Source organism: Osmerus eperlanus, chromosome 20 (assembly GCF_963692335.1).
Source record: "Osmerus eperlanus chromosome 20, fOsmEpe2.1, whole genome shotgun sequence".
Classification (NCBI taxonomy): domain Eukaryota; kingdom Metazoa; phylum Chordata; class Actinopteri; order Osmeriformes; family Osmeridae; genus Osmerus; species Osmerus eperlanus.
The window spans coordinates 8,782,876-8,794,352 of NC_085037.1; the positions used below are offsets into that span (position 1 = coordinate 8,782,876).

At 47.0% G+C, this 11,477-nt stretch overlaps 1 protein-coding gene across 3 annotated transcripts; it reads right to left on the reverse strand.

Moving 5' to 3' along the window:
• Positions 1-123: 123 nt before the first annotated feature.
• topaz1 (testis and ovary specific TOPAZ 1) lies at positions 124-10,768 on the reverse strand. 3 transcript variants are annotated; one of them, XM_062445866.1, is made up of 20 exons: positions 9,883-10,768; positions 6,017-8,243; positions 5,859-5,923; positions 5,648-5,751; positions 5,510-5,559; positions 5,332-5,381; positions 5,174-5,238; positions 4,779-4,865; positions 4,317-4,380; positions 3,688-3,839; positions 3,385-3,477; positions 3,157-3,269; positions 2,933-2,999; positions 2,624-2,795; positions 2,406-2,506; positions 2,149-2,314; positions 1,903-2,055; positions 1,599-1,802; positions 1,220-1,403; positions 124-1,059 (listed from the first exon to the last, which is right to left on the reverse strand). In XM_062445866.1, the coding sequence occupies exons 1-20, from the start codon at positions 10,223-10,225 to the stop codon at positions 855-857; spliced, it is 4,665 nt and encodes a 1,554-aa protein (XP_062301850.1). In that variant the 5' UTR covers positions 10,226-10,768; the 3' UTR covers positions 124-854. The 3 variants fall into 3 exon arrangements, with proteins under 3 accessions (XP_062301850.1, XP_062301847.1, XP_062301848.1); XM_062445863.1 differs by having other exon boundaries at positions 6,017-8,837; positions 9,241-10,768; XM_062445864.1 differs by having other exon boundaries at positions 6,017-8,238; positions 9,236-10,768.
• Positions 10,769-11,477: the final 709 nt, after the last annotated feature.

The following is an 11,477-nucleotide window of genomic DNA, read 5'->3' on the forward strand; positions in this document are numbered from 1 at the left end:
GATGACTACTGAGGCACCCCCACCCTCTAGTGGATCCAGGGCAACATTGACTCTTTCCCCACATAACGACATCCACCCTGAAGAGCTCAAAGATGACAAACAGGCCACAAGTTGTAGTTTTTTTTACTTTTGTAACGGAATACAAAACAGATTTAACTCTTGTTCAGGTAGAACAACGGTTTTACAGTAACGTTGTACACTTGTAAATGAAAATACGTAATTTTGTTGTTGTTGACGAACACACAAGCATAATAATACCATGTTCATGAGGATAAACATGTGGTCACTGAAAGAAAATACCTTTCAAAGCCTGTAATTCTGCACAGAATTTGTCATTTGAAAAATATGATCTGAAACTAATGTTGCAAATCAAGTTTGACGGGGGTGATCCAAAATAACTTTGCTTTTCAAAACACTAGAATCCAATTTCAAATCCAACTTCCTTAGAAATAAACAAAGTGCTTTTAAAGATAAGCTGAAATTACAGAACTAACAACTCAAAACAAGAAAAGTAAATGCTTTTTTGGATCTTTTAACACCCCAACAACACACAGTTCTGGACATAAAAACACAAACAATTGTATACAAGTTCTGATGTCAGTCTTTCCATGGCATCGATCTCGATTCGAGTTCAACCGCTATTAGCTTCAGGCTACAATTAAGAGTAACTTGATATTGGCTAGTGTCACATAAGAACACTCACATAAGTGCACACATACACACTTAGACCCCATTTTCCCCCCTGATTTGAAACATTCCTGGTATTCCTGGAACACACTGGGGGGGGGTCTGGAATCAAGTGTGCCCAGGACAGTAATCCAGCTGTTTGGATGGCCCTGGCTGTTCTGTAGCTGTTAGGTGGTTTGTGTCCACACTTCACTGGCCCAGGAGTGGTTCTGTTGGAGCCAGCGGCGGGCTGAGGGCGTGTCCAGCAGGAACACCTGCTCATTGGCAGAGTTGACCGCCCGGTAGCGGACCGTGAGCTTGGGGTTGGGGATGATGGCGGCAGAGAGGAGACGGCTACCCGCAGACAGATACCCGCTCTCACAGTCGAGTGTCCTTCAGAGAATCACACACACACACACATCAGAGAGTGCATATCTGACACCACACACACCTCCAAGTATTCAGTGCCAACCTCCTACACACACACTTGTCCGAAAGACAGGCACTCACGCACCCAAGCATGCAGTACCACACCCAAAGAAAAAATTCTCACCTTGTGAGACTTATGCTGAGACAGGCAGGAGTGTCTGGGGTGCTGAATATAGCGGCAGCGTTAAGGGTGATGAACATCTCGAAGGCCAGGGCCATCTCGATTTCTCCCAGAGAACAGGGGACAGTCAGGGCTAGGGAGCCAGGCGGGGCTGACACGCCTGGGTAGTAACCTCCACACAGCGAACCTAAAAACACAGACACACAACCGTTAGGCGAATACATATACACATAGCATCTGAGGTCATGGAGAAAAACCTTGACCTCAAAAGGCCTGCCTAACTTGACCATTCATCTCAACCATCCAGTCTGGTGCATCAGCTGGTGATGACACCAGACCAGAGATGGGACAAGGGGGGGGGGGGGTCAGGGGTGGGACGCACATTTGAAGAGGCCCCGCGCCCGCAGCCAGACGTTCTGCTTGCCCAGCTTGTGCAGCAGCGTGTGCAGGAGAGGGGGCTCCACCGCCAGCCTCTTGGACAGCATGAAGTCCAGGGTGTCGGCCGCCACGGGCAGGGTCTGTCTCTCCACACACACGCTCAGGTGGGAGTTGAACAGGCTTTCGTACTGGGACATGCTCCCCATGTCTGAGAGCACAGAAGAGGGAGGGAGAGGGTCATACACATACACACACACACACCTTACATGGGATTTTGTGTGGGAATCAGACAAGTGTGTGTGTCTGACCAGTGGGCTCCTTTAGGCCAGGCAGGTTGGTGAGGACCTCCAGGGTGTCTCTGTGGGAGGTCTTCTTGGCCAGACAGACTAAGACGTTGGTCCTCTCGATGACGTCAGTGGGCTCACAGGGCCACAGGCTGGAGCCCAGGAACCACTTGTTATCTACCACACACACGCACGCAGTGAACACCACTTACACACCACTCCTGGTACGAAAAGCGTAAATCGTTGACGTACGGAGGTCACGTGGTTCACCTCGAAGCGTGTTGAGAGCCCCCTCTACGCTCCCGCTCCGGAGGAAGAGCTCCGTTGCCATGGACACCAGGCGGCAGCGTGACGCCCCGTCCTCGTTCCCGAACAGGCCCTTGAGGGTGGAGTAGTTCACCTTCAGCCTGGTCAGCACCTCCACCAACCTCTGGCCCTACACACACACACACCACATCCTCCTTCAGCATCCCTCCATACCAACACCAGTTGGTTACCTCAGAATCAGAATTTGGTTTTATACCAACCTTGGCCCACTGCTGGTTTTTGTGGTATCTGAACATCAGCGAGATGCCAATCCGTCCTAGGAAGCTCTTCACCAGACCATCTCCACTGTTCTCCTGACACACTAAGAAACAGGAAGTGACGCATCACCATGCTGTCTCTCCTTGACAGCGACAAACTCCAAGTACTCTCGATAACAAAACAACCTCTGGTTGGTTTTGACCTCCAGGGGGAGCTTTACCGGTGTAAGAAAAGGTGGCAAAGGGCAGCGCTAGTCTGTCTTTGGTCTCCGTCAGCAACGCTATGGCGACGCAGCCGCTGAAGTGCTGTAATTCAGACAGGCCTTTTAGGGTGAGGCACACCGACCTGAAGACTGCCCCCAAGCGGCACCAGTCCTCCTGCTGAGCACACAGCTGAGAGACAGAGAGAGAGACACGGAGAGAGAGACATACAAAGAGAGACAGACAGACAGAGAGTGCAATGAGACAGTTCAATAGCAAATTCTCACACCTATCTGGCCTGAGGGATGAAGAAACAGAGAGAGACTGACCTCCACCTCTTGGATGGCGTTGGCCAAGTACTTGGTGTCGGAGATTGTCGTTTTACCGGTAGGAGGCCTACAGACACAACAAGCAGAGGAAAAACTACAGCTGCTCATCATGGGTCTTTTGTGATCTGTATTCATGGGTTGCCCTGACCCTGCACCCTCGGTGCTGGGCCTGCTATTGCAGCAGAAGAGCCTGGAGTGATGGGCGGCAGGAGAGGTGGACACACCTGTGGAGGGCTGACGCAGGGATCTGGGTGTCCATCGGAGGTGAAGGCGGCTCATTGTTGCACAGAATGCGCTTACAGTCGCCCATATTGATAGCCAGGCCCGCGTCTACCATCTTTACAGACACACACACACACACACACACACACACACACACACACACACATAATAAAACCTGCCAGACACATTGGACAATCAAACTGCCTGTCTGCCCAGGATCCTGAGGGTACCTTGGTTGTGAGGTGCATGAGCTCAGGCACTAAGGATAGGACTGCCTTCTCTCTCACATGGTTAAACAGAGCCAGGAGAAAGTCAGGGCTGGGCTGAGGACGAGGGAGAGAGAGTTCAGAATCAGAATTCGGTTTATTCTGATTCTGAGTTCTTACCCAACAGCCAACAACATTCTCAATAGGCATCATATTCACACATGCATTAAGGGCTGATGGAAAACGTATACAGAAACTGTAAACGGTCAGTCATGGATGTGTTGTAGCAGGTGTCCAGGGGGGGTGTCCAGGGGGGCGGGGTCTCACCAGGATCTTGCGTGCGGCGCAGACGTTGAGGACGTGGACGATGTCGGAGACGAGACCGGCCTTGAGGAGGACCGACAACAAGGAGTTGACCACAGGTGGGGTCAGGTAGATCCCAGGGGCGCTGCTCTGGTAGTAGCCCGCAAACACAGCAGCTGCAGAGGACGGGGGGGAAGGGGGAGATTGGGAGGGAAAAGGTCGAGTAGTAGATGATTGGAGGATGGACTGGGGTCATGGAAGAGGTACACTGCTGTATCGGACAGATGTGGTTCGATTCATTCATATAGAGAACTAAACAGAAGATGACAAGCAGTACCGTATACTTAAGCACCCACAATACCCAATTCAAATCTAGATTTATTGAGAGTATAGCAGGGTTTCCCGCAGCACTTTGCAGCTAAGGCGGTTGCCTAAGCAACACACGCCTGCTGCCTTAACTACGTCGTCAAACGTCACACCGTGACCAACGCCAGTCTCCCTTCTCTGCAAAACGCATTAAAATGAATAAAATAAAAAACAAGCCCCCCCCCCCCCGGCAAACCCCACCCTACCACCTTAACCAACACATTTTCTAAACCCTGTATAGCAGTACTTAATTCATTCATTCGTAAAAAAAACCTTGACGGACTCACCTGCTTTCTGGAGACACACTAAATTCATAGAGTTACTGAACCTCAGCACATTCTGCACACAGAACTGAGAAGGAAACACACAGAATGAATGAGCACCCTGCCACCAGGAGACGGCGCTCTAACATCACATTGGGCCACAGTCAAACTTTTCGAGAATCAACAGAGAAACACACAGCCCTTGTTGCAGAAACACACAGCCCTAGTTGCAGAAAGGGAGCATCTCCAGTGAATATCCTTTGAACTTTGACTCAACATCTTAAAACTATCAGCCCAGATAGCTGACAGGGACACTTTGTACGTTTTCAGCTATGTAGAATAATAATGTGTTTGGGAATGTAACTTCTCAGCTATGTAGAATCCTAATGCGTTTTGGAATGTACCATCTCAGCTATGTAGAATCCTAATGTGTTTTGGAATGTACCATCTCAGCTATGTAGAATCCTAATGTATTTTGGAACGTACCATCTCATCGCCTTCCATGGGCAAGTGCCGGTACCAGCAGGACTTGTAGGTACAGGTGGTGTCATCTTTGAAGTAGAACCTGCAGTACTACAGTAACACACACGTTGTTATAAACAACTTGCCCATGATCAATATAAAGTTCACATGGTCAATAAATGGACCGCATTTATATAGGCCTAGATCAGCGGATTTAGCAGCACACTCAAAGCACTTTACATTTGCCTCTCATTCACCCATTCACTCAGTAATGGGGGCTTAGCTGCCATGCAAGGCTCTGACTCTCTCTACACCCTGAGCCACGGCCCCCCATGGGAGAAAACTGCCACTCGTGGTTGTGGTGAATAATAAACATTGTCATTTTTTAGCAGACGCTCTTATCCAGAGCGTAAACTTACCTTATCAGACTTCAGTGTTGTGTGTCGAAGGTCTCCACTGTCTATTTTGATCTGAGAGGCTTGCCCTATGACAGTGAGAAAGTGATTACTCTCATTAATGTCCTTGCTGGGGATAGAATATTGTGTGTGTGCGCGCGTGTTAGTTTGTGTGCCCTCACCATGCAGTGTTAGGGTTTTCTTCAGGGAGTTCAGAGTTGGATTCTGGATTCTACAACAAACACACACACCATCAGGCATCACATTTAGTCATTTAGCAGACGCTCTTATCCAGAGCATCTAGATACCTGCAGAACAATGTTCGAGAACAGACAATGGCCTAGTGGCCGGGGAAAGTACCTCTCAGATGCCTGTTCCTTTATGCTGATGTTATTGCCATCTTTTTGACCCTGAGAGAACGCACATTTAGAAATGACCAACTTCACATATTGGATCCATGCCACATTCACTTCCTTGTGACAGTGTAGCCAGGCTTACCTCTGGATGTGCACCGATGTGTCCAGGAGGCCAGCTGTTGCTGTGAATTAGAGATGGTTTGGAGCTCGACTGGGGTCTCCAGGACCGACCACTAGTCTCGTTGTCTGCAAAACATGAAACCATGGACTTCATAGCAGAGACGTCATTAACTGAAGATGGATTGACTATGGCTAGAAGCAATATTACAATGTCCACAATGACTAATACAAACCTTTAAAAGTAGCAGGTCTTTTAAAGGTATTTGCACCATTGATTGCAATGGCACCAGAGGTCAAACTGTGATGGAGAAAAACACAAAACAATTATAAAAATAAATTTAAAAATACGTTATTCACTTCTGCCTTTTTGTCAGAACCAGCACCAATATACCTTTTCTCAGAAGCCCATGAGGGTTCTCTGGACGGAGGAGTTATCAACACCCTGGTGGCCCTGGCTCCAGAAGCACCTCCCTTCCTTGTGGGACCCAGATTCAGTAGGCTCTTCTCTGGCAGGTTTCCAAACAGATCTGGGTCATCCTGGATCACATCCACAACCAGGATATCCTGTTTATAGGCAGCAAGCTCGTCCAAAGGCCCGGGCCCCCCATCTGACTTCTCTGACTCTGTCTCCTCTCCCTCTCCGGGTGATCCGAGGAGCTGGGCCCCTCCTTCCTCCTCTTCAGAACTCTGCCCCGCCAATTCCATTTCTCCATCGTCATCTTCATCACCACTGGGAGACAGGTGGGGATTTGTGTCAACAGCTGCACCAGCAAACGGCCTCATCTCATCTCCCGAGGAACCATGTCCTTCTTTATCCTCAACCCTCTCATTATCTGAGTAGTACCGAGTGTCAATAACAAGCCTTGGTGTGTGATCTCCAGTCGGTGAAGGTTGAGATTCGCCACACTCCTCCTCGTGATTCAGCATATCTCCTTCCTTCACCTCCTCATCGAGATCGCTCTGCGTTTGAAGGAGCAGGCTCGTTATGGAGAGAGTTGCAGGTGTTGAGACTCCTGGAGGCGTGTCGGGTGTACGGTCATCCGTTGCCACCTGGCTTCCGTCTCTGGAGTCGGGGGGCCATGAACTCCCTTGTTCACATTCAGCCGTTGGGTCACTAAGAAGTAGATGGTCATCATGTTGTTCCTTCAGTGGAGGGATGCTTAATATACAGTGTGAAAAGACGTCACTCCTTTTTTCTTCAGTCCCTCCCTGCTTCGGCTCTTTAATCTCCCCATCTTCTTGGGCTAAAAGAAAGGACGATTGTGACGAATGAAAGGAGTCGTTCAGTGACTGAAGGAAGGAATTGTGCGAACGAGAGCATAATTCATTTGAGGCCGTGCTTGTTTCACTGAAATCACCTGAGGTATTCAAATCAGGGACGGCAGCAATCTTATCCATATCTTTTGATGAAGGACATGAGGATGAGGCCGCTAGGCTGGAAGTTGCACGCACATTTCTGGCCCCATCTTCGGTGAAGGAGGCTGGATTAGAGGAGGCTGTGGGTGAGAAGCCGTATACGGAATCAGGGGTGGAGGGGAACAGCATGGGAAAGGAGACAGAGGCTGTGTCGGTGTCACTGAGGCCAATAGGAGAAGGAGTAGAGGCTAGGTCTGGGGAGAAGGTGGTGTCTGTCTCAGAACCGCCTTTGAGCATGAAGACTTTGGGGACTGTACAACTGAAGTCTTCCAAAGGAGAGACAGGGTTGTTTTTTTGGAGAGGAAGATGGTCCATAGGCTTGTTGAGCTCAGGGAGAAAAGTAGACACTGCCTTCCTTAATCTTCCAGAAGATGAAAACTCTGGCTTCTCCCGACATTTCTCTATCCAATGAAGTTGTAGCTGTTCTCCACGCTCAGTTACTTCCCCCTCTCCTCTCATGCGCTGGTTTGCATTTGGAATATGATTTGTCATTCCATGAGAAGGGACAACGTTCTCTGTGGAAGCCTGTAAGTGTCCAGTCCTTGAGGCACAGCTGACAGCGGTGGCCGATGACTGAACAGTATCCATTGTGGGAGTTTCACTAGTGTCAAAGAGGTGTGATGTCACAGCTGGCGGTTTACGCACGGGAAAGGGCCAGGTCATGTCTGTGCGTGCACAGGAGAACTTTGGCCGTCTTACGTAGGGTATCACTCTCTGACAGCTGAACAAGGCTTGCTCGGAAGGCTCGCCATTTGCCTGACACGCCATCCTGGCTTCATCAGGGCTCAGGGAGAACAGGCCCTCCTCAGACGAGTCCTGGGAGATGTCACGTCCTCCAGAGTCTCTCCTCTGGATGCCATCTTGCCTTGCAGGGTCATGTCTTCTTACAGGGTTGTCTGAATCATCCGTGTCACGTATTGGAGAGTCTACAGGAGACTTGATGTCACTGGTAATTACAGGCTTCAAAGCTACCTCTCCGTTTGCCTTCATGGATCCTCCACAAGCCATTTCTAGCTTACTGACGTTAGAACCTTCTTGTTCTTGGCCCAAAAGCACAGTTGCAACGTAGCCACCATAACCCAACCGTATTCTTTTAGAACATTGCTTTTCTGCTGCTACCAGGTCATTTCCTACTTCAGGGTCTTCTTCCGTATCTTTGTCCAACATGTCAGCCCCACTTGCCCCCCTGCTCGCCTGCTTACCTAGTAAGAGAGAAACAGAGTGATTGGTTGGACCTTCACTCTTCCCACTCACTGAGGCAGCACAACGTTCTTTGAGTTCTTGCTGGTGAACCGTCAGTCTCTGAGGCTGGCAGGAAGGGTGTCCACACTCCTTCCCTCTGAGATTACCATCTTTTTCACTCCCATGTCCATCTCTGTCTTTAGAAAAAGGCCCTAACCACACTCCAGTCCCTAATTCATGTTTGAAACAGAACACCATCTTGCTTGTCAGTTTGTCAGGCAGTACACATCTAAAATCCTGCACTGAGCCTTTAAATACTTTAGCTATGTCACAAAGCTTGACTTTGGGATACTTTCCTACCCATATAATCAATTTCTTAGGGGCCTGAATGTTTGTGTTTGTTTTCCTGGTCTTAAATCTAACTTTGGGCTCCTCTGGTGCAGCGTTTGCATCATTTGTCTGGACCTGAACCTGGTTCCTTCTTTTGGGAGGAGTATATTTTATGTCTCCACACAGTGCACAGCAAGATGGGGTGCTTGCTCTCCTTAGGGAAGTTCCTGATTGGACCCGCAAGTTGTGTTTGGGACAGTGTTGTGTAATGCTTGCCCTTTTGTCTGCAAGTGGAAATGGACAGATACATGATTATAATTTTGTGATCAGAAATTATTTTTTACTTATGATATAACATGAACTTTCAAGACAGTCCTTTCGAGAATCTAAACGTTTCCAGCCAAGACTGATTATGATACAGTAAATACATGGCCACAAAACTAGTCAGTACAATAGCTACCTATACGAGGACTAAAGTTAGCTCGGTCTCCAATTTTAGAGTCCTTTTGACATGATTTGATAAACAGCCTGCAAAGGCTAGCTAACTTAACTGGCTAATTGGCTAGCTAACCAGGTACTGTGTAACTACCTAACCACTGTGAAACGGGCTGAGGATCTATCATAGAATTACATGTTGTTGTTATGATTGTACAGTCAAACTGCGAATATGACAAAAATCCACCTTACTTGAAATCGCGGGATGTGACGACTTAGTCCGTTCAATGAAGAGGCCATCCCGTCCAGCGTGGTTCACTGGTAGGCAGCATGAGTCGATTAATGTGCCTATTCTATCTGTCCCTAGAGTTGGCACTGTTGATAAAACCTTACCAACTTCGTGTCCTCCCTCTGTTTTCGTAGCACTCACCCCATACACTGAATCGACACGCTTTTTCAGTGACCGGAGTGGATATGTCTTAACTACCTTTCCTGGCAACAGTGATTGACTGATTCCTGTTGTATTTTTTGTGTTGGATGATGATCGTCTCAGTCTAGTTTCAGCATTACGTTGCACGTCGCGAGAATTTTTGGTTTTAGCCTTAAATGTCTGCTTACTTTGGATGTATGAAACTTTTGACTCTCTCGTTTGTGTCCGTTCAATCTTTTGCGTGTTTATTTGCTTGTTTCTGAAATCACCGCAGAAGCAAACTGCAAATTGTAGACTGCAAGAGAAACCTGTACGCCTCAGAGGTGGGCCCATGCTTCTAGTAAATCGTCTACACTTATAGTATTTGCTTCTAGTGTATGGGCCCTCTACTTTCACCTCAAACGTTTTCTCAGTGCAATTTTCCCTATTGCATTTCAAATCATTTCTTTTGGATTTCAATGTACCTTTACATTGGCTCACATGTGACGACCTTTGCCACTCATCTTTGTGTGAAGGTGGACTGGAACTTGGTGTAGTTCTTTCTATAAATGCTGGGGAAACCTCAGCGGCCAGGACTTGCAAAGTTTGACGTGGGGATTGTTTTTCCTCGTTCGAGGCCTCGGTGTCCTCCAAAACAGATTCAGTCTTCGCCACGCGGTCATTTTTACACTCCAGAGTTTCACCAAAAGTCACATCGGTTGAAGGATACGATGTAAAGGGCCGTCGTCGTTTTGGCACACTTGACAATCCATTGGCATCTTTGAACATATTTCGGTTTAATTTGACCTTCCTAGAGGAAGCGATCATCTTGATATCTAATTGAAATAAACTGCAAATACTTATATTCCTGGTGCATTCGTAGTTTACAGCAGATTTACATTTAGCTAACTGACTAGCGGTGGAAGACTGGAAAAGTGTGCAACAATACTAGCACAACAGAAGCATGTCTATTTTGTTATGGGGCGTAAAATAAAATGCGATTTTGAAGAAAATAAATGAAAATGGTAATTTGTCGTAAGCAGTTATAGATAAAACACCTCAGTAACAAGGGCTGACTTTGGTATTACTTTTAAGTAGGCTTATTGTAGTTAGCTTGATTAAGTGAGGCTAGCGAACGAGGGTGGACTAATTTTCTTCACCTGCTAGATTGTCTTGGAAGACAAACATAATTCGCCTACATTTATCGAATGCGTTGTCAAAAGAAAATATATCTGGCATCGTGTTGATACTCGTCGACTGAATTACTAGAGGTTATGTTTGCCTATCTTGTCTTAACTGAGCCTCACACTTATTGAAAACCTTTTTTTTTTATCACACCTGTTCCAGGCGCTGGAAACGGTACCAAACTAAGCGTGCGCAAGATCCGCCAATCAAGACGATGTATGGAGTGGAATTCAACTCTTCGACATAGTTTCTTTTCAAAGCATTCTTATGTTCCCAAACAGCATAATGAATCTGTCAAATTTAATGAATTTATTGACCAGAATACAACGGCACCAGGATTTTAATATTGTTTTTATTAAAAAATATATCAAGCTCGTTCAAATTAATCATTTTGAGAAAATAAGAAATGTATGTGAGTGTATGTTTAGTTGTGACAAGATGTTAAGTTATTTTAACAGTTATTCATTAAATTCATTCAATAAAAATATAAGGTCAATTTTGTCAAGTGCATGTTTCAAAATAACATACATTAACATTAAAAATTAAATAATTATAAAACAAACCATGTTAAACATTTGATTTGTATTCAGTAAATAACTCACACAGAAGGAAAGATTGGACTGCATGGTGTTGTTGAGAGAAGTGGAGAACAAGTTCAGGATTTAGTCAGGGGTAAGGGTGAGAACCTGGTGTTGGGAAGTAGCCGGTCCTTGCACTGTGGCGGCCTGATTCACAACACCAGCTGTCTCGCCCTACCATGCCAGCAGATGGCGCTCTAACACCGCACTGTCCTCCGTCTATGTCTCTTCGGCAGTACCTTCTTCCAAGCTCTCTCTTCTCTCTCTCCCTCTTTGCAGATCAGGTCTGTGGGTGCTGTGGAAAGAGAACAAGTGAA